Here is a 27,258-nt window from a genome sequence, read left to right on the forward strand (position 1 = left end):
GCATCTGAAATGAAATCAGTTATACCACAGTAAGTTTCTTCAGTTGCTCTTGTTCACTGACCTGTGGCCTTAGCTGAATCAAGAGACCCTTGGTCGTTCAGCACAGATGAGGCACAGGACACTGCTGAGAAACTGCTCCTGATGCTTACCACTGAACCCGGGAGCAAACCTCTTCTCGCCTGGCTCACCCAGTCCCATGCAGTGAGTGGTTTTCCCCAGACTTTCAAGAGCTTTTCCTTACCCTCACGTGCTTCCTAGGCTTCCTATAGCTGAAGCCTGGCAGATAGGCATGGCTCTCTTTTGCAAGTCATGGGACTTCTGTTCCTACTGCGTGCACATATGCAACTTTTATTAAAAAAAACAAAAAACAAAAAACTCTTTCCCTTTTTCTTTCAGCCACCTTTGGATACTGCTGTTACTCTTAGCTTCTTCACTCTAAGGCTTTAATAATGGTTTGTGATGTGTGTAAACTTTCCACAGAACAAAGGTAACATATATGTGCCCTAGGGGACTTTAGCCTAATTTCCTAGGTTATTCAATACTAGAGAAGCATCACCCAGGAACAGCTATTTAAATTAAACTTTAAAAACTTTTTTGGAGGTTTTCACATAAAGTTAATCCTCTTTGTTCATTTTCTTCATTCTTACTTTTAATATTATTTTAAGGTTTTTTTTTTCTACATACGGTTGTTTCATCAGCATGGATGTCTGCACTGTGTGTGTGTGTGTGTGTGTGTGTATGTGTGTTTAATATTATTTTAAGATTTTTTTCCCACATACAGTTGTTTTATCGGCATAGATGTCTGTACTGTGTGTGTGTGTGTGTGTGTGTGTGTGTGTGTGTGCGCGCGCGCGTGCCCTTGAAGAACAGAAGAAAGCATCGGCTGGAGTTACAGGCAGTTGTGAATTTCTATATGGGTGCTGGGGGTTGAACTGCGCCTCTAGAAGAGTAACCACTGCTCTTAACCGCTGAGCCTCCTCTCTTCAGCCTGTAGTTCTTTATTCTTGTATATTGTAGTGGTTTTATCCTATTCCTTTACAGGGATCTGGGTTTGTGTTCTCTACTTGTGCAATCATACTAGCGTGATCAAAGTTGACTCTCTCTCCAACATTTAACACTAGCAACACAAACTAAAAATGACACGGGATGCACCTTTAGAGGTCTGCTGTAGTTAAGAGCTTAAGTTGAAAGGAGTCTTACACTTACTCTAATTTTCACTTGGAAATACATAGGTTCTGTGCTTTCATTTTCTCTTTTTCAGTTTTTTTGGAGACAGGGTTTCTCTGTGTAGCCTTACCTGTCTTTGACTCACTCTGTAGACCAAGCTGGCCTCGAACTCACAGAGATCCACCTCCCTCTGCCTCCTGAGTGCTGGGATTAAAGGTGTGTGCTACTGCCCCCAGCTTGTGCTTTCATTTTCTAACCAGATGGATATGATGAAAAACATCTACCTAATGTGAAAAAAGATGTCTGCATTTATATTCTCGAACAAAAGATGAAATGTCCATCTGAATTGCCTGCCTTAGAGCAATTTCTTCTTTCTTTTTAGGGCAATAGTGTGAGGCAGATTCTCACTCTGTAGCCCAGGTTAGTCTTGAACATGGTGACCCTTCTCACTAAGCTTCCCAGGTCCTTAGATTACAGACAGGAGCCTTCAGGCCCAGGTAGCATATGCTGCTTCTATAATTATTTAAAATAGAACCATCTGAGTCATCGTGATAGCAATTAAAGATATATAGTATGCAAAACTGACTTGAGGATGACACCAGGGATTGACTCTATGGCTTCCTGCATGCTATACAAGACTTTTACCAACTAAACTACACCTTTAGTTCCAACTTTTTAAAAACGTTATTGTACTGCTGTACCTCATTTCCCTGATTTGGTTAGTATTTTATTGTTATTTCAAATGGAAACTTCATTTTCTTGGTACAGCAAATAGGGCAAGAACACCATCCAGACAAATGCACAAGTTGAATGTGGGTGGTGCATTTTTATTTACCCTGCCCTCGGTAGGCTGAGATAAGCGGAAAGGAGTCTGTTTTTGTAAAGACAGAAACTCCTGTCATAGTGGACTCAAACTTGTTATGTAGCTGAAGATGGCCTTGAACTGATCCTTCTGATGTCATGTTCTAATTGCTGGGATTACAGATTTGTAGCACTATGCTGACAATGAGAGTAAAAATTAAAATTACCTTTGCCTACACAGTGAGTGTAAACTCAGCCTAGCCTGCATAAGACTCTGTCTCAAGAAATGAAAACAAGTATCTCTGTACAGAAGTATATAGATAACATAAAAAGGTAATTTAGTTTAACTGAAGAGAAATCTGTTTGTTATGACAATGCCCAAGAAGTGTCACTCTGTCAGTTACTTATATATTTCAGCGAAAATAAAGTTGAACACATTAAGTAAAAGTCAGCTTGTAAAATTTTTCTTTAAATATAAAGCTCTAGTTCTATTAATTTGTATCAGGTAAACACTATAACTAAAATTTCCAAATAACCAGAAAAAAAAATCCCAACAACAACCAAAACAAAACACAAATGGGACAAAGCAGTCACAGTACATAGTACAGAGGAAATGAGTTGCTACAAATATAGACTGAGCAATCTATAACGTGGTACACTCAATGCCAACCTCAACTTGTACTCAGCTTTTATCATTAGTATTAATGCCAAGCAAAACACATCACAGTTTATTGAGAATCACATAGTTGTTCTCCCCCCCCCCCCCATTCTGTGTGTATCCATCTGTTTGTGTGTGGAAGGCCCTCTGTCCATCCTTACATACTAAAATCTAGGTATACATGTACATACAATGAAAGGTTTTTCTAGGAGGAATTTACAGGAAGTAGTCTGGGATATGCCAGCTAGCATAGGCTCTCCACTACAAGGTGCTGGAGAAAACTCAAGCGATGGCTCAGTGGAGAAAGGTATCTGCTGCCAAGCACGTCTGTCTTAGTTTAATCTACATGGTGGAAGGAGAGAACTGACTTGTGCAAGTTGTCTTCTGACCTGTACACATATGCCATGGCATGTGTGTGCATATACTTACAAAATAAAAATTTTTAAAAATTGTTAGGGGCTGGAGAGGTGGCTCAGAGGATAAGAGCACTGTCTGTTCTTCCAGAGGTCCTGAGTTCAATTCCCAGCAACCACATGGTGGCTCACAGCCATCTATAATGAGATCTGATACTGTCTTTGCCAGCAGAGCACTGTATACATAGCAATTAAATAAATAAATCTTAAAAAGTTTTTAAAAAGACTTACTTATTTATTACTTATACAGTGTTTTGCCTGCAGGCCAGAAGAGGGCACCAGATCTCATTACAGATTGTTGTGAGCCACCATGTGATTGCTGGGAATTTAACTCAGGACCATTGGGAAAGCAGACAGTGCTCTTATCCTCTGAGCCATCTTTCCAGCCCCAAAATAAATAAAGTTTAAAAAGAAAATATTTTAAAGTGTCATCTAATTCTGTGGTAGCAATCTGTTCCCAGAACAATACCAGTATTTGGTTACAAAAAAACAATTACTACATTCTGATTCAGTACCAGCAGTATCCCTCCATTATAAGCAGTCAAGATGAGAAATTAGTGTGAGTACTGGTAGTATGGTTAAATGTTTAAAAAAAAAAATGGCTTGTCTAAATAATACATGGTGAAATGTCTCATCCACTATGATTGTCTGGATCTGACTGGGGCAGATTTTACATTGGGTTTTTATGTGGCTTCTAAACAGTCCCCGACTTTCAATATGGATGGAGAGAGAGGCCACTGTGGAGCAGAATACCAAAGCTGTAAGTGAAAGATAAATCTATAAAATAGTTCCAAACATTGCCATTTCGTTCTTTCTTTCTTTCTTTTCTATTTTTTCTTTTTTTAAACTTTGATCCACACATACCTGGGTCATTTGTTTCACAAGTTCCTTTCAATATTGCCTTGCATTCTGGTCTTTTTGCCCTTTGTATGTTGGTTTTAGACAGTGTTGTGTAGCTTAGGCTAGTCTTGAACAGATTCTCTTGCCTCCACCTTCCTCGTGCAGGAATTGCCTCCTTAATATAGGCATTATAAGCATGTTATCAAGCCCAACTTGTGTAATGCTGTTTCGGGTGTAACAACTTCTTTTTCAATGCATTTTCTCTACCACTGTTAACTTTCTAGATTTTGTTGTTATTGTCGGTTGTTTGTTTAATGGATACAGGGTTTGTTTGGATTAAAGTTGCTCAGGCTGGCCTTGAATTTGAGAGCCCTCTCCCTTGAGTAGCTGGGATTACAGACTTTCCACCATACCCAAGGAGAAGTTGTGTTTTGTAGGGAATAATAGCCTGTCTACGTAGTTGCCTTTCAATAGCTAGCCAGATCTCTTGTATCTTGATTTTGTCCCCCACCAAATTCTACAGTTTCATAATTGGCCCTGTACATCTCTATAGATTCTAGAAGGATATCTGATTTTTCTTTTTTTTTAATTTCTGCCCCTTTCATACCCCCTGCAGTAAGTGGCACATCATCTTGTAGCTGCATGCTACATAGATTTTTCTTGGTGGCGGTGAAGCGATTTCTTTCCCTGAGGTAGGGTTTCTCTGTGTAGCCTTGGCGGTCCCGGACCGGCTTTGTAGACCAGGCTGGCCTCAAACTCACAGAGATTCACCTGTCCCAGCCTTCCCGAGTGCTGAGTGCGCCACCACTGTCGTGCCCCTCCCTCCCCCAGCAAGGTTATAGGTGCCAGTTACCTTACCTTTTTTTGGTGTTTTCCTTGTTTTGTTCCCTCCAGAGCTGAAAGCCGAACCCAGGGCCTTGCGCTTGGTAGGCAGTCGCTCTATCACTGAGTTAAAATGCCGAATTATGGAGAAGCAGCGAGGCGCTTTTTCATGTCAGCGTCTATTACCCGGTTTCTGGAGGTCACTTTCTTCCTGCAGGCCTGCCTTCCGGTTCCTCCCACCTACTTCCTTACCTGCCCTCCAGGCTGCTAGGCTGCTTATCTCTGTCGCCATCTCTGCTGAGAGCTCCCAGCAGCAGTAGCTCAGGGAGCCAGGTATCTGGCCCAACCCTTCCTCTGCTGGCGGTCCACCGCTAAGGTTTCCCTGCAGGGGCCCAGTGGGCATCCTAACCGTTGCCCAAACTGTGCGTCAGGACCCCAGCCACCAAGGCAGCACGCACGCGTCAGCGGCTGACCCTCAGGCTCCCACTGCCTGCCGGCTTCCTGTGTCTCACTCATGTCCTCATCTTCCTGATCTTTTCCTTCTTGGCTGACTTGATAAGAGTTTAGCAGATGTATGTTATCGGGTGGTGGTTTTGTTCCCACCAATAGTTTTAAACCTTAGTCAGCAAAGATGCGAGGCTTGCTTCAGTTCCAGGCCAGCCTGGACTATCGAAAAACAGAACAACAAAGGAAAAACCTCCATGTTGAAAAGTTGTTTAAAGCTTGAGGAAACATAAGGCAGTGTTTGGAAATTTTTCTCATTATCACTAAATAAGAAATAAGGGTCAGGAGTGCTACTGGCATCTGGTAGGTTGAGGCTACAGAGGCCCAAGATAGCCCTCTACAATAAAAAAAACTAGCCAGTCAAAATTAGCAATATTGCAAAAACAAAAACCTGAGAAGCCCTGTTCTAGATTTTCTGAATAAGAGAACTGAAATAAGTTTCTGTATTTCTGGTTACATACATTTTAGTGTTTTTTCCTTTACATCAATAATTATGGAATCTGAGAGCCCCTTTATAAGTTGAGAGATACTACATGACTATATGACATGTTATTTCATCTATTCCTGAAGTAATAGCTACAATATTATGACCTCATATGTTGTATATGATAAACAGTATATAATGCTCTAGAAGGGAAATAGGTGGGGTTCTGTTGTTGTTGCTGGGGTTTTTTTGTTTGTTTGTTTGGTTGGTTTGGTTTGGTTTGGTTTTTGATTTTTCAAGACAAGGTTTCCCTGTGTAGCCTTGGCTGTCCTGGACTTGATTTATAGACCAGGCTGGCCTCAAACTCACAGAGCACTGCCTGCCTCTGCCTCCTGAGTGCTGGGATTACAGCTGTGCCATCACACATGACTTAGGTAGGTGGTTTTTATTTTTTTATTTTTGGTTGGTTTTGTTTTTTGTTTTTTGGAGATAGGGTGTCTCTGTGTAATAGCTCTGGCTGTCCTGGAACACTCTTTGTAGATCAGGCTGGCTGTGAACTCACAGAGATCCACCTGCCTCTGCTTCCCAAGTACTGGGATTTTAAGATGCCAAACTATTGCTTTCCTTTTGCTTGTGTTAAATATGTTAATACAAATTAAGCTCCATCATGAGGGCCAACTCTGCAAATGAGGAGGATGACAAGGGGAAATAACCCAGAATTTTGTTAAGTTACTACTGGCTATGATTAAGATTTGCTTTTGTGCTGGGCGTGGTGTCACACACTTTAATCCCAGCACTCAGGAGGCAGAGGTAGGCAGATTGCTGTGAATTTGAGGCCAGCCTGGTCTACAAAGTGAGTCCACACTGAGAAACCCTGTCTTGAAAAACAAACAAACAAAAAATTTGCTTTTGCTCCCAGAGGGGGAATTAACATATGCATGTCTGCTCTATTACCCACATATATAGTTAATCCTCCTTCATCAGTGACTCCTAAGAGAAATTCTTCTGTTGGTTTTATAGTGGGGGGAAACTGAGAGTAAATTAAAGGTGGCTGTCAGAATTAGTGCATGTCTAGAGCCCTTATTTTTGTACTGTGTCATCCTGCCTTTAAAAATGGACTTACAGGTATACCCCTTAGTTTTTTCTTGATGGTGTTCTAGATAGATTTTATAGAACTAGTTTTCCTGATTTTCATTCTCTAGCATTAGAACATTTTTAAAATAAACAGTATAGATAAAGACAAATGTCACTTTAAAATGTTACAATGAGCTAGAGAGTAGTGGGGCATGGTATTAATCCTAGGCAGAGGCAAGTGGATCTCTGCATTAAGGTTAGCCTGGTCTACATGAGTTCCAGGATAGCCAAAGCTACACAGAGAAACCCTGTCTCAGGTGGGGCTTGGTGTTAAAATGAGAGTCTTAATATAAGTTTATGTGAACTGATGTGGGTTAAATATCAAGTCCTGGGAACGGCTTCTTTGTGGAAGAGTTCTAGAAGCCTGGTTGGACCTGAAGCTATGATATCATACCTTGTCGTCATTTTTACTTTGTGCATTGTCTTTGTGTGCAATATACATTTTATATGTTGTCTTTCATCACCAGAATTCCTCCCTGTAAGGGAATAAATGAGGAAACCCAAAAGGCCCTGGACCGCTCTCTTCTTGATTGCACTTTCCGATTACAAGGTAGAAACAACCGCACATGGGTGGCAGAGTTAGTGTTTGCAAATTGCCCACTTAATGGCACTTCTACCAGGGAGCAAGGTAAGATCTTTCACAGATTGTTTTTGCATATTTCTAGATTTTTAGGGTATTATTACTATCAGTCTTTTCTTTTTAATCCTATAGGACCATCCCGACATGTTTACCTGACATATGAAAATCTGTTGTCTGAACCTGTTGGTGGTAGAAAAGTAGTTGAAATGTTTCTTAATGACTGGACTAGCATTGCCCGACTATATGAGTGTGTGTTGGAATTTGCACGTTCTCTACCAGGTACCAGTAGTAACCTTTCTTTTAAATTAAAGTACCTTCTTTATGTAACAGAAAAAGTAAAACAGTACGTTGTTTAAAAAAGAAAATAGTTGAAAGCATATCTAAGAAATACTGTCTCCTTTACCTCAGCCTACAATTTCTTTTCTCCAGAGAAAATAACTGGTAAGTTTCTCTTATTTCTAGAAATATGGCCATATAGACAGACTTGTGAGTAATATCCTGGGGTGTTATCCTGTATAATACTCATCTACTGCCTGCATGTGAGCTAATAAGCATTTTGCTGTGCCAGCATGTCACCACTCTAGAGGACCTATGAGCATGGAGCCAGGAAATGAGGCAAATTAAAATCTCATAAAATAGCCAAGTTTACTAAGGGCTAAGAAGAATCACAAGTAAAGTGCACAACCACATAGTTAGGCCACACGTGGCAAAAACATATTTTTGGATTGGGCGTATAAACAAATAACAATAGTTATAATGAACAATCTGAAGTAAACTCACTCCTATCAGCTACACCTGGAAGGAACATAAAACACATTCCAAGAACAATTCCATGTTTTGTTTTTTTTTTTTGAAGAAACTGAGGTTATAAGATTCTTGTTTTCTTGGAGTTTTCTCACAAGCACTCAGAATTCTCACATGACTCCATTCTTGGATTGAGTTGTTATTTTTTAATTTTGGTTTTTGGCTTTTCTTTGTTGGAAGCAGAATTTCTCTGTGTATCCTTGGCCATTTGTTTGTAGACCAGGCTGGCCGCAAACTCACAGATCCTCCTGCCTCTGCCTCCTGAGGGCTGGGACTAAAAGTGTGCGCCACCATGTCAGGCTTCTTGAACTGAGTTCTAACACCAGCACATTTAATTTGCATAGCCGCATAGGAAATAGGTATCCCCTATCTTACAGATGATGAAAACATGTCACAGAGACTCAAAAACATGGCTGAAATTCATAGAGCTAATAAGTGGGAGAGCTGCCCTTGGCATAAATTGATAGAATAGGAGGCCAGGACAGAGAAGGTACCGTGCTAGACTTTTTCAATCTCTTACCTTCTCTGTCCTGACTTTCAATACATTTCATTTATGCTGCTGCCTTTTAAAAAAGAAACAATCTGGGCATGGTGGCGCACGCCTTTAATCCCAGCAGAGGCAGGCGGATCCCTGTGAGTTCGAGGCCAGCCTGGTCTACAAAGGGAGTTCAAGACAGCCGGGGCTACACAGAGAAATCCTAACACCAAAAAGAACAAAAATAAAACAAAGCAAAAAAACAACAACATGAGAATCAGGCGTGGTGATGTGTACCTGTAATCACAACACATGGCAGGAGGATCAGTAGCATATGGTCACTAACACAGGGAATCTGAGGCAGAGTCTGGGATTAAAGGAGACTTATCCCAACAAATCTAGGCATGAATTTGCCAAAATGCCCTCCTTTTCAATCCTTGTTTTTCAGTTTTTACATGTACTATCAAGGCTTTTTTTTTTTTTCTGCTTAGACATACCTGCTCATCTGAATATTTTCTCAGAAGTTCGTGTTTATAATTATCGAAAACTTATCTTGTGTTACGGAACCACCAAAGGAAGCTCAGTAAGTATATGAATCAACACATGGAAGTTCCTTTCTTAAGCATCTTTTAAAACTCATGAACGTAAAACAGATGATAGTGCCAGGCATTATCTCACCTGTCTCTAGGTCTGCACTCTGTAGGCGAGGGCTGAAGGATGTTGAGTTCAAGGCTAGCCTAGGCTACATACAGAGACTGAGTCTCAAGACAAAAAGAAAAGAAAACTGCCTGAAATAAAGCTCAAGTAAAACCGCAGATAAAATGGTAATTTTCAATGCTTTGCTGAAATAAAAGTATGATATAATGCTTAATTCTTTGAAATTGAAAGAAAAAAGCATCTTTAGAGCGTATGATTTTGATTTTAAAACAAGTACTTTTGATTTTTATTTTCCTTCACTGATTTCAAATCAATTGAGAAGCCGGGGGGTGGTGGCGCACGCCTTTAATCCCAGCACTCGGGAGGCAGAGGCAGGCAGATCTCTGTGAGTTCGAGGCCAGCCTGGTCTACAAAGTGAGTCCAGGACAGCCAAGGAAAACCCTGTCTCAAAAGCCCCCCGCCCAAAAAAAAGAAAGAAAATCAAATCAATTGAGATTCATGTCTGATTATATATGAATGACTGTGAAAAATACAATATATCTTTGGTTTGAGTTACATAAATATAGTAATTCTTTCTTAATACTAAATTTGTAATCTAAACTAACTTTTTTGTTGTTTTGTTTTTTCGAAACAGAGTTTCTCTGTGTAGCCTTGGCTAGCCTGGAACTTGCTTTGTAGACCAGGCTGGCCTCGAATACACAGAGCTCCTCCTGCATGTGCCACCAACGTCAGGTTTATAGTTACTTACTTCTTTTTGTTAAAAGTCCAATTAATTGGGGACTAAAGAGAGGACTCAGTGCTGGTCGTGATGGTGCACGCTTTCAATTCCAGCACTTGGGAGGCAGAGGCAGGTGGATTTCTGTGAGTTCAAGGCCAGCCTGCTCTACAAAGAGAGTCCAGGAAGAAGCACTCAGTGATGGAAAGCCTGTACTGCTCTTACAGTGGATCCTGCTTTGGTTCTTATCAGCTATCTTAAAATCCAGTTCCAGGGGACCCTGTGCCCTCTTCTGTCATCCTTGAGCACCAGCACAGACATGGAACACATAGAGACTTGTAGGAGAACACTTATACACATCAAATCAATCGATCAATTAATCTTAAATTTATTTCAACTCATTTCTCTCTAGACACTTCTACAACTAGTAATATCCAAACTTACTCATGTTTTTAAACATAGTAACTAAACGAACCTGTGTGTTTGAGGTGGCTTCCTTTCCTTTTATGACAGTGCCCCTAATGGTGGCACTGAGAATATGACTCTGCAGTTGAAAGAAAAAGAAACACTGAGAATTAATGATTTTTCCCCTCGAGTTGGTATAGTAAAAGGGAACTGATACATCTCATATGAACAGCACAGTTAGAGTTGGGACCCAATTTTACCATGTTACTCATTTTCACAAAAAAAAGGTCTCATTTAGACGTTTGTCGACTTGCCTTTTAACATTTTATTGTTCATCTACAATCTGTGACTTTGCAGTTTTTTCAACATGTGCGCTCTCTCTCTGATTTAGATTAGTATCCAGTGGAATTCCATTCATCAGAAATTTCACATTTCTTTGGGAACAGTTGGCCCAAACTCAGGGTGCAGTAATTGTCATAATACCATTCTCCATCAGCTTCAAGAGATGTTCAACAAAACACCAAATGTGGTTCAGTTGTTACAGGTAGTTAAATTCACTTCTTTATCTAAAGATCTATTACTAGTGGTGGGTCATGCGAAACACCTAAAAAGATTCTCTGCCTTTGTCTTTAATGTCTTTACTGCCTTTAAACAGTCTTGAGAGCTTAATTTGATTAAAGTGATCTAGTCCACTTCAAGAGAAAGTTTTATAGAATGTCCTAAAATGCTCATTTGTGACAGTGATACATCGAAATTTTAGGATTTTAGCAGGTGCATGGCAACTGGAGAATCTTTCTGTTTGTTTCTTCTAGGTTTTGTTTGATACACAAGCACCATTAAATGCCATCAACAAACTCCCTACGGTGCCAATGTTGGGCTTGACTCAGAGAACTAACACCGCCTACCAGTGTTTCTCCATATTACCGCAGTCATCTACCCACATCAGACTGGCCTTCAGGAACATGTACTGCATTGACATATACTGCCGAAGTCGAGGCGTTGTGGCCATACGGGATGGTGCCTATAGTCTTTTTGATAACAGCAAGTTAGTTGAAGGCTTTTATCCTGCACCAGGATTAAAGGTAACAAACTTCAGTCTTAGAGAATGATAGAATAAATAAACCTAACCTCAAAAACAGTTCCTCTGAGGGAGAAATGTAGTCCCGTTAGAATTTAATAAGTTGTAAAATTGATGTATCATCTCTGTAGCTTCATTCTGGGGAGCTGGGATTTGCATGAAGTACTGTGTCTGTGTATATGAAATGTTTGAAAACCCTTGTTTCTCCCCCCCTCCCCCCGGATGAATAAGGTAAGGGACTTTAAAGGAAGCCTTTACTGCTGGAGATCCTCATGAAGAGTCAAATGTTGGTGGAGTCAAATAGTTCCTCAGATAACCCTGTTTTCACTTGTCAGGTAGCTGCTTCTCTTTTTGTTTATAGAGCCATATCTCTCGAGTACCAAGATACACTGTCACTTCCTGAACAATTTTGTGTGTGAAAATGAGTAACAGGGGGCTGGAGAGATGGCTCAGAGGTTAAGAGCACCTTCTGCTCTTCCAAAGGTCCCAAGTTCAATTCCCAGCAACAACATGGTGGCTCACGGCCATCTGTAATGAGATCCCATGCCCTCTTGTGGCAGACAGGCACACATTCAGGCAGAACACTGTATGCATAATAAATAATCTTTAAGAAAAAAGAAGAAAATGAGTGACAGGGTAATATATAGATTAGTATTCTTGTTGCTGTGAAGATACTTGATGTCCGCTTTGGGCCTACACATGCATGTGCACACATGCACCTGTATACATGCTTCCACACATACACATACACAAGCAAACAAGCAAAAAACCCCAGTCAAAGCGAGGATGGAGGAATTGGTGTGGCTCATGGCAAGGTCTGAGAGCAGGAGCCTGAGTTGCGTTGTGTTCACAGGAAGCAGAACAAGTTGAATGCAGGTGTTGTACTTGCTTTCTCCTTTATTTAGTTCAGTGGCCCAGACCCCAAGCCTATAAAGGATGCTGTTCACGTTCAGGATGTGTTCTCCTAACTCAGTTAAACCTCTCTGGAACCACCCTCATAGGCATACCTACAAGTTTGTCTTTTGTGTGACTCTAGATTTGTCAAGCTGACAACCCAGGTTAAACGGTCCAGGACCCATGTCTTTGTCTTACTTCACCTGCTATAGTAGCTGCCTGGACCATGGTACACAGGTGCCTGATTGCAGGCCATGGGGGTTATTTGAGGCCTTGTGTGCTTGTCAGTGTTTTTAGTTTACCTTCATCTAACTGAGAGTGCCTATGTATAGACTTCTCTGCTGCATTGGGTTGTGACTGCCTTGAACCTTGTGTTACCAGATGTGCTCCACTCATCTGGAAACGCACATACATTTTTAAGTTCTTTGCATGACACTTTGATCCTTTCCTGTTTTCTCTTAAGTATTTCTGGTAACTCTGTGATGTCCAACCTCCTAGACTTGGCCTCTACTTTATTTTGTGTGTGTGGTGTATATGGTTGTGCTTGGGTGGAGGACAGAGGTCAATGCCAAGGTCTGCCTTTATCACTCTGCCTTACTTTCTTGAGAACCTGGAGCTAGTTGAGGTAGGCTGGCAGACAGCAAGCTTTAAGGATTTCCTAGTGTTCTTTGTTCTCTCTACCCACAGCGCTAGGTTACAAATATGTATTGCCACTCTTGGCCTCCATTTCTAGGTCTGAAAATACCAGGTGGTTAGAGGCCTCAAAGTATACTTCTTTCACTTAGCACTTTTTAAATTTCATCTATTTGTCTATATGTCTGTATGTCTATCTTTTTTTTTTTTGTTTTTAAGATTTATTTTTATGTATACAGTGCTCTGCCTGCATGTACACTTGCAGACCAGAAGAGGGCATCAGATCACATTATAGATGGCTATGAGCCACCATGTGGTTGACAGGAATTGAACTCAGGACCTCTGGAAGAGTAGGTGGTGCTCTTAACTTCTGAGTCATCTTTCCATGCTCCCCCCGCACCCCCCCCCCTTTTCCCCTCAAAACGCAGGGTTTCTCTCTGTAGCCTTGGCTATCCTGGAACTTGCTCTGTTGACCATGCTGGCCTCGAACTCACAGATTCCACTTCCTCCTGAGTGCTGAGATTAAAGGCATGCGCCCCCACTCCAGACTTAGTTTTTTTGTTTTTGTTTTTTTGAGACAGGGTTTCTCTGTTACACAGAGCTCTGGCTGTCCTGGACTCTCTTTGTAAACCAGGCTAGCCTCGAACTTAGAGAGATCCGCCTGCCTCTGCCTCCCAAGTGCTGGTATTAAAGGCGTGCACCAGCGTGCCCCGGCTTACTTAACTATTTTTATTGTTAACAGTTTTCCTCAATTTGCTCTCTTCCTCCAGGGATATACATAATATGTTGTGTTAGAATATTCTCAACGATCAAACATGTTTTACTTAGGTTTGCAAGATTGCCCCAAGTCTAACAACATGAGTCTTATCCATGAAACCCACTTGGCGGAAAGAGAGAACTGATTCCTGCAATGTGTTTTTGTGCCTCTACAGAAATGCTATGGCAGATGCATACGCTCACCTGTATGCACATATGTAGTGCGCGTGCGCGCACACACACACACACACACACACATATGAATATATGGGGAATAAACATTAAAAATGTTTTGCTAAAGTAATTAATAATTTTCTGTTTATATCTGTAGACTTTCTTGAACATGTTTGTTGACAGCAATCAAGATGCTCGGAGAAGGTCTGTAAATGAGGATGATAACCCCCCTTCTCCAATAGGAGGGGATATGATGGACTCTTTAATGTCACAGCTCCAGCCACCTCAACAACAGGTAAATTGTTCCGCTCAAATTCCACTGTCCCATCTTTGTGAGTTTGAGGCCAGCCTGGTCTCGAAAGTGACTCCAGCAAAGCCAAGGCTACACAGAGAAACCCTGTCTCAAAAAACCAAGGAAAAAAGAAAAAAGAAATCCACTGTCCCATCTGTGGAACTCCATAGTTTCTATAGGTGACAGCATTTCTTTGTTGAAAGTTAAGAAGTCTTTAAAAGGCTGAAGCAGCCCAGGAAATCCTTAGGAAAAAACATATTTTCCGGTGTATAAGATGACACCCAACTTTTACAGATAAAATACAGGTTTGGAATACATCACCTTATAAGACTACCCACCTCTTCCAACGCACACCCTGTGCAGCAGACTCGGGCATGTGTCTATTTGCAGGCAGGGCACAGCCAGCCAAGCATTAAAATGTTAAGAAGTTTTATACTCCAGAAAATACGGTAGTGACAGAGACAACAAGGAGACCTCCAGCAAGTCGTACTGGGAAAGGAATTGCCCTCAGGTGCTCAGACCTTAAAGTAATGAGATTCTAAATGGAAAAAACCCAAACAGGTCCCTTACAGGCTATGAGGCAACCTTGTGTGGCGCAACCTCAGTGTGTTTTGAAAGACAGGTTTTTCAAGTCTGTTCACTAAGGCCTGTGCAGACCCAGAGTTTTCATTTGAAAGGTTCCAATGCACAGTCTTACAAGTACAGCTCTGAGGCTTTCAGCCATGTTCTGACTCCTTCCCATGTCTGAGAGTTGACCAGCCCTCAAGCCAGCCTTTGTTCTCCCCGATTCTCTGTAAATACGAGGTAGTCAGTGATTTTGCACCCCTAAACCAGGGCCTTATGATACACTAGTGTGGAAGGGACCTCGTGTGTCAGGTCACAAAGTGCCTCTTTGCTGGACCCTTAACAGCCCTGGTTTTAGTTGTATTTCACCATAAAACCTGTTGGCAAGCTTCTAAGGCACATTCTTCAGAGGTGGTTTGTTTTGTTTTAAATTTATTTATTATGTATATAGTGCTCTGCCTGCATGCACGCAGGGCAAAAGATGGCACCAGATCTCATTTTAGATGGTTATGAGTCACCATGGAGTTGCTCGGAATTGAACTCAGGACTTCTGGAAGATTAGTCAGTGCTCTTAAGCTCTGAACCATCTCTCTAGCCCAGGTGTTTTTTGTTTTAAAGATTTACTTATTATTAGGTACACAGTGCTCTGCCTGCATTAACACCTGCAGGCCAGAAGAGGGCATCAGATCACATTATAGATGGTTGTGAGCCACTACCATGTAGTTGCTGGGAATTGAACTCAGGACCTATGGAGGCGCAGTCAGTGTTCTTAACCTCTGAGCCATCTCTCCAGCCCCAGAGGTGGAACCTCACTGCTTCTCACCTGGAATGTTTCTCCAGAATAGCATTGTACTTAATGGTACTTGTGTTTTTCACAGCAGGAGATTTTGTATATTATTTCTGCCAGCAATTTATGTTTCTTTCCTCCTCTTTATTTGGTTTTCTTCCTGACATTCATAAAAATCCAAGGCAACCCAGTAAGACCCTATATGAATGCATCTGTAGCCAGAGTGACAGCTATTGACTCAGATGAGATGAAGATGCTTGGCTAACACTACGGAGGAAGACTTTGCCCAACAGATTCCAGAGGAGTGATGATGATGACATTTATTGTGGGGCCCATTTTGTTACATTATAGTTCTTTCCTGGACTTAATATTGGGCAAAGAGTGAACCACATATTTTTTGGAAAGAAGTGACTAAGATAGGCTGGATGGTGACCACGGTTAGAGCGAGAGTAGAGTCATACTGACAACTGATGGAAATGTGACCTATTAGTATTTCCGTCTTCCTGAATAAATCATCCCTTGGCTGTGCTCCAAGGATTTTATTGGTCACTGGAACATGTGATGCAGTAGTTTATTAAACATTTTGATTTTGCTAAAACTTTCTTTTTAAATTATTTATTTATTTATTTAAAAGTTTTAAACTTTTTTGTTTTTTGAGACAGTGTTTCTCTGTGTAGCCTGGCTGTTGTCGACTCACTCTGTAGACCTCACTTCCCTGCCTCCTGAGTGCTGGGATTAAAGGCATGCACCACTATACCCAGCTCTAAAAATTCTTTGTTGTTGTTGTTTTTTGGAGGCAGAATTTCTGTGTATACCTTGGCTGTCCTGGACTTGCTCACAGTGATCTACCTATCTCTGGCTCCTGCGTGCTGGTGCTAAAGGCGTGCACCACTACGCTGGCTGCTAAGAATTCTATGTACCAGTAACATTTCATAGTAGATATGAAATTTGCGACTGGGAGAATAGTTAGAGGCTAGAGAAAAAGGATTAGAGGTGGGTACATTAAGGAAAAGTTAGCATGTTTACGGAATTTTAGGAAGATTTATTAACTTTTTTGGTGGGGGTTGGGGGTGGGGGGGCGGGGGTCATACAGGATTCCTCTGTGTAACAGCCCTGGTTGTCCTGGACTCACTGTGTAGACCAGTCTGGCCTCAAACTCCCAGAGTTCCGCCTGCCTCTGCCTTCTAAGTGCTGGGATTAAAAGTGTGTGCCACCATTGCCCGGCTTGATTTATCATTTCATAAAAACTCTAGGGATTCTTTGCTTTTTGATATTATTATTTCTAAATCAAATATATGACAATACCACTCAGAATTCTTGGGAAAAACAACAACAAAAATCACATTTGACACAGGGTCTCACTATTTGGTCTTGATTGTCCTGGAATTCCCTATGCAGACTAGGCTGCCTTCAAACTCCCAGAGATCTGTTTGCCTCTATTTTCCAAGTGCTGGGGTTAAAGGGGTATGCCACTCCAGCCTTGAACTCTTCCCCCCCTCCCCCATTTATTTATTTTGTGCACTTGTAAGTGTCATAGCACATATGGAGGTCAGAGGACGACTTGCTAGTGTCAGTATTCTTTCACCGTGTGGGTCCTGTGCATTTAACTCAGGCCGTCAGGCATTGTATTTTCAGTATGCGTATGAAATCAGAAGACTGAGTTGGAGTGATGGAAGGCAGAATAGTTGCAGATCTTTGAGGAGGCACTAAAGACTGGTAGTCAGTGTGTAATTTTTCTTCTAGGTTTTTTTCTCTTTTTCGTTTTTGAGACAGGGTTTCTCTGTGTAGCCTTGGCTGTCCTGGGCTCACTTTGTAGACCAGGCTGGCCTCAAACTCAACAGTGATCCGCCTCCCAGTGCTGCGATTAAAGGTATGCACCACCACTCCTGGCCTTTTGGTTTTTCTTTCTTTCTTTTTCAGTGTGTAATTTTTATTTATTAACCTTTGAAACAGGGTCTTCCTATATTGCTCTGGTTGGCCTAGAATTCATATGTAGACCAGTATGTCTTATCTTATAGAAAAACACCTTCCTCTGCCTCTTCAGTGCTGGGATTAAAGGCATGTGCTACCACATCTGGCTAGTTAACCGTTTGAAGCATTCATCAAAAGGTGCATTTAGGATTTCTCTGTTTTTGCTCTTTCTTTTTCTTCTTTTGGGGCCAGTGCTAAGTGGCACTCAGAACGGTCCAACTTTTGACATACTGTTGTAGGCTTTGCTACAATACAGCCTCTGACAAAACTAGACTGTCTTGAGCCCTTGCCAGCAGTGTTGTTTACCTTTATACCAAGAAGGCTGTGAAGACACCCAAATCTGTGTGTGGTATGTGCCCAGGCAACTTCAAGAACTTCCTTTTTGTTGGGAGGCACAAGCACACAGTCAGAACGTGAATGAATGTGATGCTTTATAAGTAATTGAATTTTTTTCTCTATTTTACTATATGTGATCAATACCTCAATACCTGTTTTAAAAACAGACTTGGAATGTTTACACTTTACCCAGTGTGAGATACACTACTCTTGTATGTGTGCATGCGTGTGTGAGTATCTGTATACCTGGAGATTGGACCAGGAGGATGTACGCTACTATGGAAGTTATATCCCCAGCTATATGTACCACTTTTTAATCTCCTGCAAAAGAAGGAAACATTTAAACTAATGGGAATTGAAAGATTCGTGCCTGATTTCACAGATGTTAGGATAAAAGACACAAATAAAACTGTGGCAAGAAAATGGGCTAAACACCTCATGAAGGGTAGAAGCAGTGATGGTGAAGTAGGTGGGAAATGAGGCCTTTGCCCCATCTTTCTAGTCTTCATATTGGGTATGGTTGGTGCGTATCTTGAGTAGATCTGTGTCTGTATGGTTTCCCATTTGCCAACCAATGAAGCAGTAAACCCTGAGGTAGGTCTAATAAGGGAAAGCTGCATTTAAACTCTCTGTGCTTATCCAGCATGCCAACATTAACTTCTCTTTTTTTCAGCCTTTTCCAAAACAGCCAGGGACATCAGGCGCTTACCCTCTTACTTCACCCCCTACGTCCTATCACAGCACAGTTAATCAGTCCCCCTCTATGATGCACACACAGTCTCCAGGTAAGATATGACTTATTCTCTTGTCCTCGTCACCGTGTGAATCTGAAACCGACATCACACAGGTGGCCTCAAGCTTCAAACAGATTCCCTTTCTGCCGAGAGAACTGCCTGCATTCATTGTGGGCAGTGTTGGAAAATCCACATGTGCAGTGGTTTAGGCGCACTTTATAAAACTTGTTTTAAAATGCCCAGAGCCAGACTTGTTGCACCACTTCCAGGGTTGCTCCTAATATCATGGTGTGCATTAGAGGCTGGCATTCGTAGGCGTGGGGCTGAATTTTACCCACTGCTTATGTTCTCAAGTAAATGAACAAATTGACAAAGCCATGTCAGCTTATGTAGTGTCCATTGCCTGCCCCCTTTCACTCTCTCTTTTGGTTTAGTTTTCTATTTTGAGGCAGGGTCTAACCTTGGCCAGGCTGGCCTTAAACTCAGTATGGAGCCAAAGACAGTCTCGAAGTCATGATCCTTCTCCCTTCTGCTCCCTAGTGCTGGGGTCATCGGGCACATTGCCATGCCTGACTCCTTTGTGATTGCTGTCCTCCTACTCCTGCTCCACTTGTCAAGCTTGTGACACTGATTGTTCCCCAGAGTCTAGAGTCAGGCACTTCACACCATATTTGTCCTGACAAAATGGCTTTGCCTGGCAGTCTTATGTGCTGTAAATGTAAGTTTTACTTTTGACTGAATAATTGTGTGGAATCTCTTAAGCCTGAGGTTCAGCAAGGAGCTGGGTACCAGCCCCTGGCTCCCGCTTTCCATTTCTTGAGGGAAATAACCTCTTACCTTGTAGCTCCCATACACAAATCAATATGATGGGAAAAAAAATCAAACCTTTTACTATCAAAGATACACTAGGTAGTATTGCATGTAAAACATTAGGAATTAGATAATTTTCCCAGGCCTGGTGGTATGAGCCTATAATCTCAGCTATTTGGGAGGCTGAGGCAACAGGACCTCAAAAGCTTCAGACCTTAAGCCAGACGTGGTTGCGCGCGCCTCCCAGCACTCAGGGAAGCAGAGGGGGTTGTATCACTGTGAGTTCGAGACCAGCCTGGTCTACAAAGCAAGTCTAGGACAGCCAACACTTCACAGAGAAGCCTTGTCTCGAAAAAACAACAACAACAACAACAACAACAACAAAACAGAAAGCAAACAAATAAAAGTGTTAAGACCCCCAAAAAGCAGAAAAATGCAGCAAGGGGTGCTGGGGCGTAGTTCAGTAGTTTGAGTACATGAGGCCCTGGGTTCAATTCTCTCTCTTTATTTTGTTTTTCGAGACAGGGTCTCTCTGTGTAGCCTTGGCTGTCCTTGACTTGCTTTGTAGACCAGGCTGGCCTCAAACTCAGAGTGATCTGCCTGCCTCTGCCTCCTGAGTACTGGGATTAAGGCGTGTGCCACTATGCCCAGTCCTGGCTTCATTCTTAGTAGAAGAAGAAATATATAATTTTTAAAAATATGAGAACTGATTGTGGTGGTGCACGCCTTTAATCCCAGCACTCGAGAGACAGAGGCTGGTGGATTGCTGTGAGTTTGAGGCCAGCCTGGTCTACAAAGAGAGTCCAGGACAGCCAAGGCTACACAGAGAAATTCTGTCTCGAAAAAACAAACAAAAAACCACCTAAAACTATTGAATGACCCAACTACATCAGTCCTAGGTAGGAGCCTAAGTCAACTTACCACAAACACACATGCTGGAGAGATGGGTCAGAGGTCCTGAGTTCAATTCCCAACAACCACATGGTGGCTCACAACTTTAAAAAAGCTTTTTAAAAAGTATGGTAAAGCTTTTGATTTTTAGTACATCAGTCACTTAAAGGATGTTCTTATCATTCAAAGCTATATTTAGAGGAGGGGTGAGGGTGTGGGATGTGTGATACTAAGGATGGAACTCAAGGCCTCACACCTGTTAGACATTTTACCAGTAAGTGACATCCTCAGACCTTAAGTATTTCCTAATAAATTCAACAGACACATTTACTTTAAAATTTTTATATTGTGAAGCACAATTGGTAGCATGTGGGTAGCAAATCGGTTAATACAGATGTGTATGTATAAGTCTGCATCTGTATCAGGAATGTGCAGGAACCTGCAGAACCCTTTCATCTGAGAGATGAAGGCGTCTGGCTTATTTAATTCATGCATTCCATTTGTAAATGAGAACAGCATAAAACACTTAGACCACTTGACCTTCCCGCTGCTACTATTCAGCTAGGCTCATCTTGACAGCCTCTTCCTCTGCTGCATGCCTCTCTCACAGCCACTCAGATTGCAGTTCAAGTTATTTAAAGGTTTTTGTTTTTCTTATTGTTTTTAAAGTCCTGGAGGAAGAAAGCAGGCAGCCAGATCTTTTTATTTATTTATTTATTTAGGTTTTTCGAGACAGGGTTTCTCTGTGTAGCCTTGGCTGTCCTGGACTAACTCTTTAGACCAGGCTGGCCTCGAACTCACAGCGATCCGCCTGCCTCTGCCTCCCGAGTGCTGGGATAAAAGGCGTGCGCCACCACCTGGCTCTTTTTTTTTTTTTTTTTTTTAATGTTTAAATTTCTTATTTTTTTTGATGCTGTGTGTGTTTGGTTCCTCCTTTTAGACTCCCTAAAAGTCTCCACCTGGAATGACAGGTGTGCTGAGTCTTACTAAGGGGTCATTCAGGCTTTTGAAAGACTGTTTGGTAGAGGACTGGCTATTTCTGCCCTAGAGATGCTCTGCTTGCATCCTTCACCTTGACATGGGTTAAGATGAGACCCGAAGGATGGCTTGAAGCAGGCCATATGCAAGGACACAGCTAGGTAGGTATTCCAGGCAGACACCATGTGTGTGGAGCATGAGGTCCTAGCGCACACTGTCCGGAATGGCCAGAATGATGCGGTGCCCTTCTCATGAGTTTGATCTTTACTGGGTCAGCCATGCATATTTGGATATTACTGAGCCACAACTGAGCTCAGTTTTCATAATAGAGGAGCTGATTTCAGGGCTACAGAGGAAAGTTCTCTGAACTCTGTGGTTGCAAAAGTCTTAGAGATGTCCAAGTCTAGGTATGTGGTAGACAGTTGGTTCTGTGGAAGTCTGCAGCTTATCAGAGCTTCTTGGACCATAGATTGATGATTTGGAAGTTGTTGTTCCCGGCATCATTAAAGCCAGAGTGGATGGGAGAGCCTAGCCCCTGTGAATACTAGGGGTGAAGGTACAGCTGGGGAGGATACAGGTAGATAGAGACCCAGCACCCCAAGGGTATGTCTCTAGGAAGAGTAGAGACTGTTGTATACTAGGAAGGGGAAAAGTGAATTTTGAGTGAATATAATAGTAGACAGGTATATAGTGGTTGCTATGAATATGCCAAGCCCTATTCTAAGCGTTCTACTTATTTAATCCTCACAGCAAACTTATGGCATAGGTCCCATTATTATCCCCATTTTATGGAGAAAAACTGAGGCATGGAGAAGTTAAGTCACTTGTCAGATCATACAGCTAAATAGGTAAATATAACACAAAGGTTAATCAACTTGGTTGACATCTTTCTTTCTTTCTCTTTTTGTTTTGTTTATTTGTCGAGAGAGGGCTTCCTCTGTGTAGCTTTGGCTGTCCTAGCCTCACTTTGTAGACCAGACTGGCCTGGAACTCATAGTGATCTGCCTGCCTCTGCCTCCCAAGTGCTGGGATTAAATGCGTGTTCCACCCTTGAAAATCATCCTATATTATAGTAAAGAGTTTGAAGCCCGCTAATATTGAATGACAATATAGCAAGTATTCATATGTTGAGTTTGTAATGCCCAAGTTGTGAAACTCCCAAAGACCTTTAAGCTGATTGGCTGGGGGACCAGGGCTAAGCAAGGGGATCAGGGCCAGACCTGAGGAGGGAAATTTTTGTTTGTTCTGGTCACTGTGATATATAGCTCTGATTGGTTGCCCACAGGTGCAAGCTCCTAGGAATGGATTGTTAGCTGTGTGTTTATTACACTCCCTGGAAGCTCGGGGGGGGGGGGGTGAGGAGGGTCAAGTTCTCACACACTGAACACAAAATGGCATTGGTGTGGTCTCTACAATAACCCCTCTGACAGGTTCATTGAATACCCAATCATGGGTCTTCCTGAAACATTTTTCTGAGTTGGCCTGTTGTAGGGCCAGGTACTGTGTCTTTCTGATTATTAGCTGGATGCCGCCCAAACTTTTTGTGATACAAGGGGGGCACAAAGCATAACTGGTTTAAACAGAAATGGGAGTCTATTTTGTTGTTGTTGTTGTTTTTTTTTTTTTTTTTTTTTTTTTTGGTTTTTCGAGACAGGGTTTCTCTATGTAGCCTTGGCTGGCCTGGACTCGCTTTGTAGACCAGGCTGGCCTCGAACTCACAGCGATCCACCTGCCTCTGCCTCCTGAGTGCTGGGATTAAAGGCATGCGCCACCACGCCCGGCTAGAGTCTATTTATTTTTTAATAGCCATTTGTCTCTCATGCCAGAGAGTTGTCCTTGACTTAGCATCTCAGCCTGTAATGTGGGAAGATGGGCGGAGTCACTCTTTTCAGTAACTTCTTCCTGCTGAAATTAGGGGCGTTGTTATCATTATCGGGGCCTAGAAAGGCTGAAAAGCTAGTCAAAGGCTAATGGGGCACTTTTGTTTAGCTGTTCCAGTTGAAGAGACAGGGAGTAGGGGAGTAGTCATCTCTGGTTTACATCAGCTTCCAGAAGGTCCAGATCTCAGCAGCTCTAGATGGAGTCTGTTAGCCAGGTGAAAATCTGCTGAGACAAATACAAACTAGGGACAGAAGTTAAAATTGTGTCTATAAGACAGATGGAGTAGGCTTATGCCTTTGAAACCCAGTAAAAGCATGAACATTTTTTTTCAGTCTAGAAGTCTTGATATTAACAATAGATCTACCTTCTAGCTGTCAAGCTACCATTAGCTTAGCCATCAATGTAATCAGAGACTTGAGAAGGATAAATTGTAACCTAGATGAATTTATGCATCAATTAAAATGGCAGAGATGACTAGTTAAGTCATATCCCAGTAAATAGACAGTGTCCCAGTTGTCTGCTGTGGCAGCATGGCTCGATGGGCAGAGACAGTCTTGTATCAGGACACACAGGATGAGAGGCTGTTTCTGTGGAAGGAGAACATGGAAGAGACTGACCTCACCTTGTGTTCAGCTGTGTGAGACAATGACTCTCCAGGTGTCCAGTTGTCCACAGTTAGGCTGATCCATACCAGATGTTGGGGGTAGTTTTGCACCGTGGCCAAAAACCACAATCCAGGGTTGTATCCAAGTCTTTTGAGACCTGGGGAACTACGGTTATGATCTGCAAATCTCTGTTTTTATAATAAGTTTGCACATGTTAAATGCCATATTCAGTAGATCTCTGACAAGCTTGAGGGTCAGCATCTCTGAGCTGAATCCTTGTTTGTTTTTAGCTGTCTGCTGTAAACTATGTCTTACAAACATAAAACAGAATGTTATAATACATAATCTTTTTTAACTGAAAATTGACCATCAATTTGTATCTCTCAGTTACATGTAATAATTGTTATTTTCCTCTGTTAAATTTTGAAACAAACATCGAAGGCCAAATAAATCTCATCCTGCCAATCAATCATGACCATAAGCACAGTTAAAGATTTTTAATCATATCTAATAACCAATAATTTATAACCAAAATATATAGAACACAATAAATTTATACCTTTAAATAAAACAAGTTGAATCAAATGTATTGTGGCCACATATGTTAATACATTTAAGATAGACAAAAGCCTTTATTTAGCAGCTGTAATCTTAAGGAAAAAGTACCTTGTCATCTGCTGAACCCAATGGATACAGACAGGAGCTGGGGTGGGCTGGAGGGGGGGAGAGCGGGGGGCAGGGCAGGGGGAGCGGTGCAGGCTTGCAACCAGACTGCAAGCTGGAAAAAGCTTTTACCAAGGCTGAACAGCAGCCACCTAGAAGCTCTGTCACAAGCAGGTGGGGACTAGGGTGTGCCACTGTTGGCTTAGCGCTCAGGTGTTTTGAACCAGCAATGGGTCAACTAGCCCCCATGTTTGTGTTGGGGGCCTCCAGAGGGACAGGCTCCTATCCCCAGGACTTAGCAGCAGCCGAGTGTTCAAGCAGGAAATGGGAGGCACCAGGCTTAAGCTGTCATGCTTTTAGCAGGTAGTGCAAAGCATTGGCCAGAAATGGCATCTTAGACCTGGTCCATTTGTAGAACTGAGATGGCTACAAGCAAACAGAGACACAAAAGGACCACACAAACAGAAATGTACTGGTATGGTGAACGAAAAGAACCAAAATTTAGAACAGCGAACTGTCCCAAGAGCCAGCGGGCTCTGTCATGTTCCACCAGAAACCAAATCCACCAGACCTGGTCTGGATGTCTTATATAAGATATTTAGTCACAAGAGTCACAAATAGAAAACAACAACAACAACAACAACAACAAAGCACAAATCAGACTTCCTGGTGCACACAGGTAGTGAGAAGTTGGCATCTCACCACACTGCAGGAGTGACCAGCCCAGTATCCCAGACAAACGAGGGCCAATTTGTTGAACAAAAAGCCATCTTTCCCCCGCCCCCTAATGTCCACTGACAAATTGTGTGCTCTGGCTCTAATTTCCTTAAAGTGAATCAGAACTAAGTCCAAGGGGCTAGAAGTCGTCTGTCTCATTATGTTAGTCAATGTCTCAACACAGAGTAGACAGAGTACAAATTTACACAGACACTTTCGGTCAGTTACCAAGAGAAATACTGGACTAGAAAACCTGGGCTAGCTGCCAAGAGATAGCTGCTGGTAGAATCAGTTAGGTAGCTCAGAAACATGCCTAGAGCCAGTGGCAAGCAGAAAGCTGAGCTGCTACCAAGAAAAGAAAAAGGAAAAAACTGAGTGCTGGCCACCAGGTAAACCAGCCAGGCGGCACAGAAACGTATCCTCTCACAGAGCTGAGTCACCGAGGTGGCTGCTGAGAAAAAAGCTGAGAACCAGTGCAGAAATTCGCCCTCTCACAGAGCTGGGTTACCAAACAGGCTACCAAATGGAGCTGGGTTTACCAAGCTGGCTACCAAGAGAAAAGCCGAGAAACACGCGGAGCTGGGTTACCAAGCAGGCTCCAGATGGAGACGCTAGATGGAGTGTCCCCAACAGGGGACTGGAATGTCTTCTAAACCCCCCCCCCCTCCCCACAGCCGTGACACCACCGCTGGCTGTTCACATACTGAGTCACCCAGGGACACCTGAGACAAATGTAACACGAAACAAGGAACACAAACAGAACAAAACAACAGGACAGGAGCACTCAGACACTTACCCACCAGCCTTGGACTCTCTGGACCTGGGGGTCCTGGAGGTCTGGGAGTTCCCGGCTAGTGCAGCACATGTAATGCCCTAGTTGTGAAACCCTAAAGACCACCAGGAATCAGCCGGATGCAAATTACACAGGGTCTCTTATTAGACAAGCTTGGACCACGAGCCCCCTTGTGAGGAGGGAAGATGGCGGCCCCTTGTGCTAGGGGAACAGGGTTTTTAAAGGAAAAAAACTGCTGGATGGGGGGGAGGGGTTCCAAGCTGGTCCTAAGCCTTGCTGTTCCGTGATAGGTTAGAGGGGTACAGGAAAGTTGCCCTTTAAGCTGATTGGCTGGGGGACCAGGGCCAGACCACAGGAGGGAAATTTTCATTTGTTCTGGTCACTGTAACCGGGAGCTCTGATTGGTTGGCCCCAGGTGCAAGCTCCTAAGAACAGGTTACTAGCTGTATGTTTGTGGCTTTCCCTGGAACCTCCGGCGGGGAGGAGGAATCAAGTTCTCAGACCCTGAGCGCAAGTTTATTCATAGTTTTGATAGCCGTAGTTCTCTTTTTCAAACCCTCAAAGGTAAAATCAGTCTTATGGCATTAAGTGGCATCTCTTAGTGCCTGTCTTCCCGCTTTTGTATGTATTTTAGACCTTATCCTGGAACTCCAACCTTTATTTTCTAATTATCTATTCAACTCTTCGACATAATATCTAGTGGCTTGCCAAAGCTTGCCATGCTTGGAACTAAATTCTTGGTTTCTCAGTCCTGTGTCCTGATCCTGACTTAGACTCCACTTAGGAAGTGGTAGCCGCTTTTGTCATACTCTCTGAGCCGTAGCTATCAGAGATATGCAGAACATGTTTTGCTTTTTAAAAAAATATATTTTATTAATTTATTCGTATTATATCTAAACATGTTTTGCTTTTATGTTCACGTTGCGTTGTTTACCAGATACTGTTGACTCTGTCCTTTGTTTTTAAACCCAAATTCCAGCACCTTGTAGTACCTGAACCAAGTTTCAGTCACCCTTGCAGCTTGTGCCAGCCTCTAGAGTGATCCTTTCAGGATAGAAGTAGTTAATGGCTTCCACTCCAGACTCAATGGCTGCCCACCATTGGGGCAAAGTGCACATGTGGTCTGGAACTCACCTCTACACTCTGTCATCTCTCAGCCACCCTTGTTCACTCTTGCAGCGCCCTGGCCCCCTCCTTGTCACATAAACTGTCCCTTCTTTGTGGCCTTTCGATTGGCTCTTCTGTTTGCCTGGATTATCTATACCGTGTGCTATGTCCTGCATTTTCTTTTCTGGTTCACGT

At 42.5% G+C, this 27,258-nt stretch overlaps 1 protein-coding gene across 4 annotated transcripts in view; it reads left to right on the forward strand.

Annotated features, from left to right (window-relative positions):
- Positions 1-27,258, forward strand: part of Med14 (mediator complex subunit 14) — a 98,140-nt gene that overhangs the window by 57,851 nt on the left and 13,031 nt on the right. For all 4 annotated transcript variants that reach the window (XM_051142413.1, XM_051142414.1, XM_051142416.1 and 1 more), the window contains exons 17-23: positions 7,231-7,391; positions 7,476-7,622; positions 9,114-9,205; positions 10,791-10,943; positions 11,212-11,481; positions 14,092-14,229; positions 18,558-18,669. In XM_051142413.1, coding sequence (XP_050998370.1) covers positions 7,231-7,391; positions 7,476-7,622; positions 9,114-9,205; positions 10,791-10,943; positions 11,212-11,481; positions 14,092-14,229; positions 18,558-18,669 — 1,073 coding nt within the window. The remainder of the gene's footprint in view (positions 1-7,230; positions 7,392-7,475; positions 7,623-9,113; positions 9,206-10,790; positions 10,944-11,211; positions 11,482-14,091; positions 14,230-18,557; positions 18,670-27,258) is intronic.

Source organism: Acomys russatus, chromosome X, assembly GCF_903995435.1.
Source record: "Acomys russatus chromosome X, mAcoRus1.1, whole genome shotgun sequence".
NCBI lineage: Eukaryota > Metazoa > Chordata > Mammalia > Rodentia > Muridae > Acomys > Acomys russatus.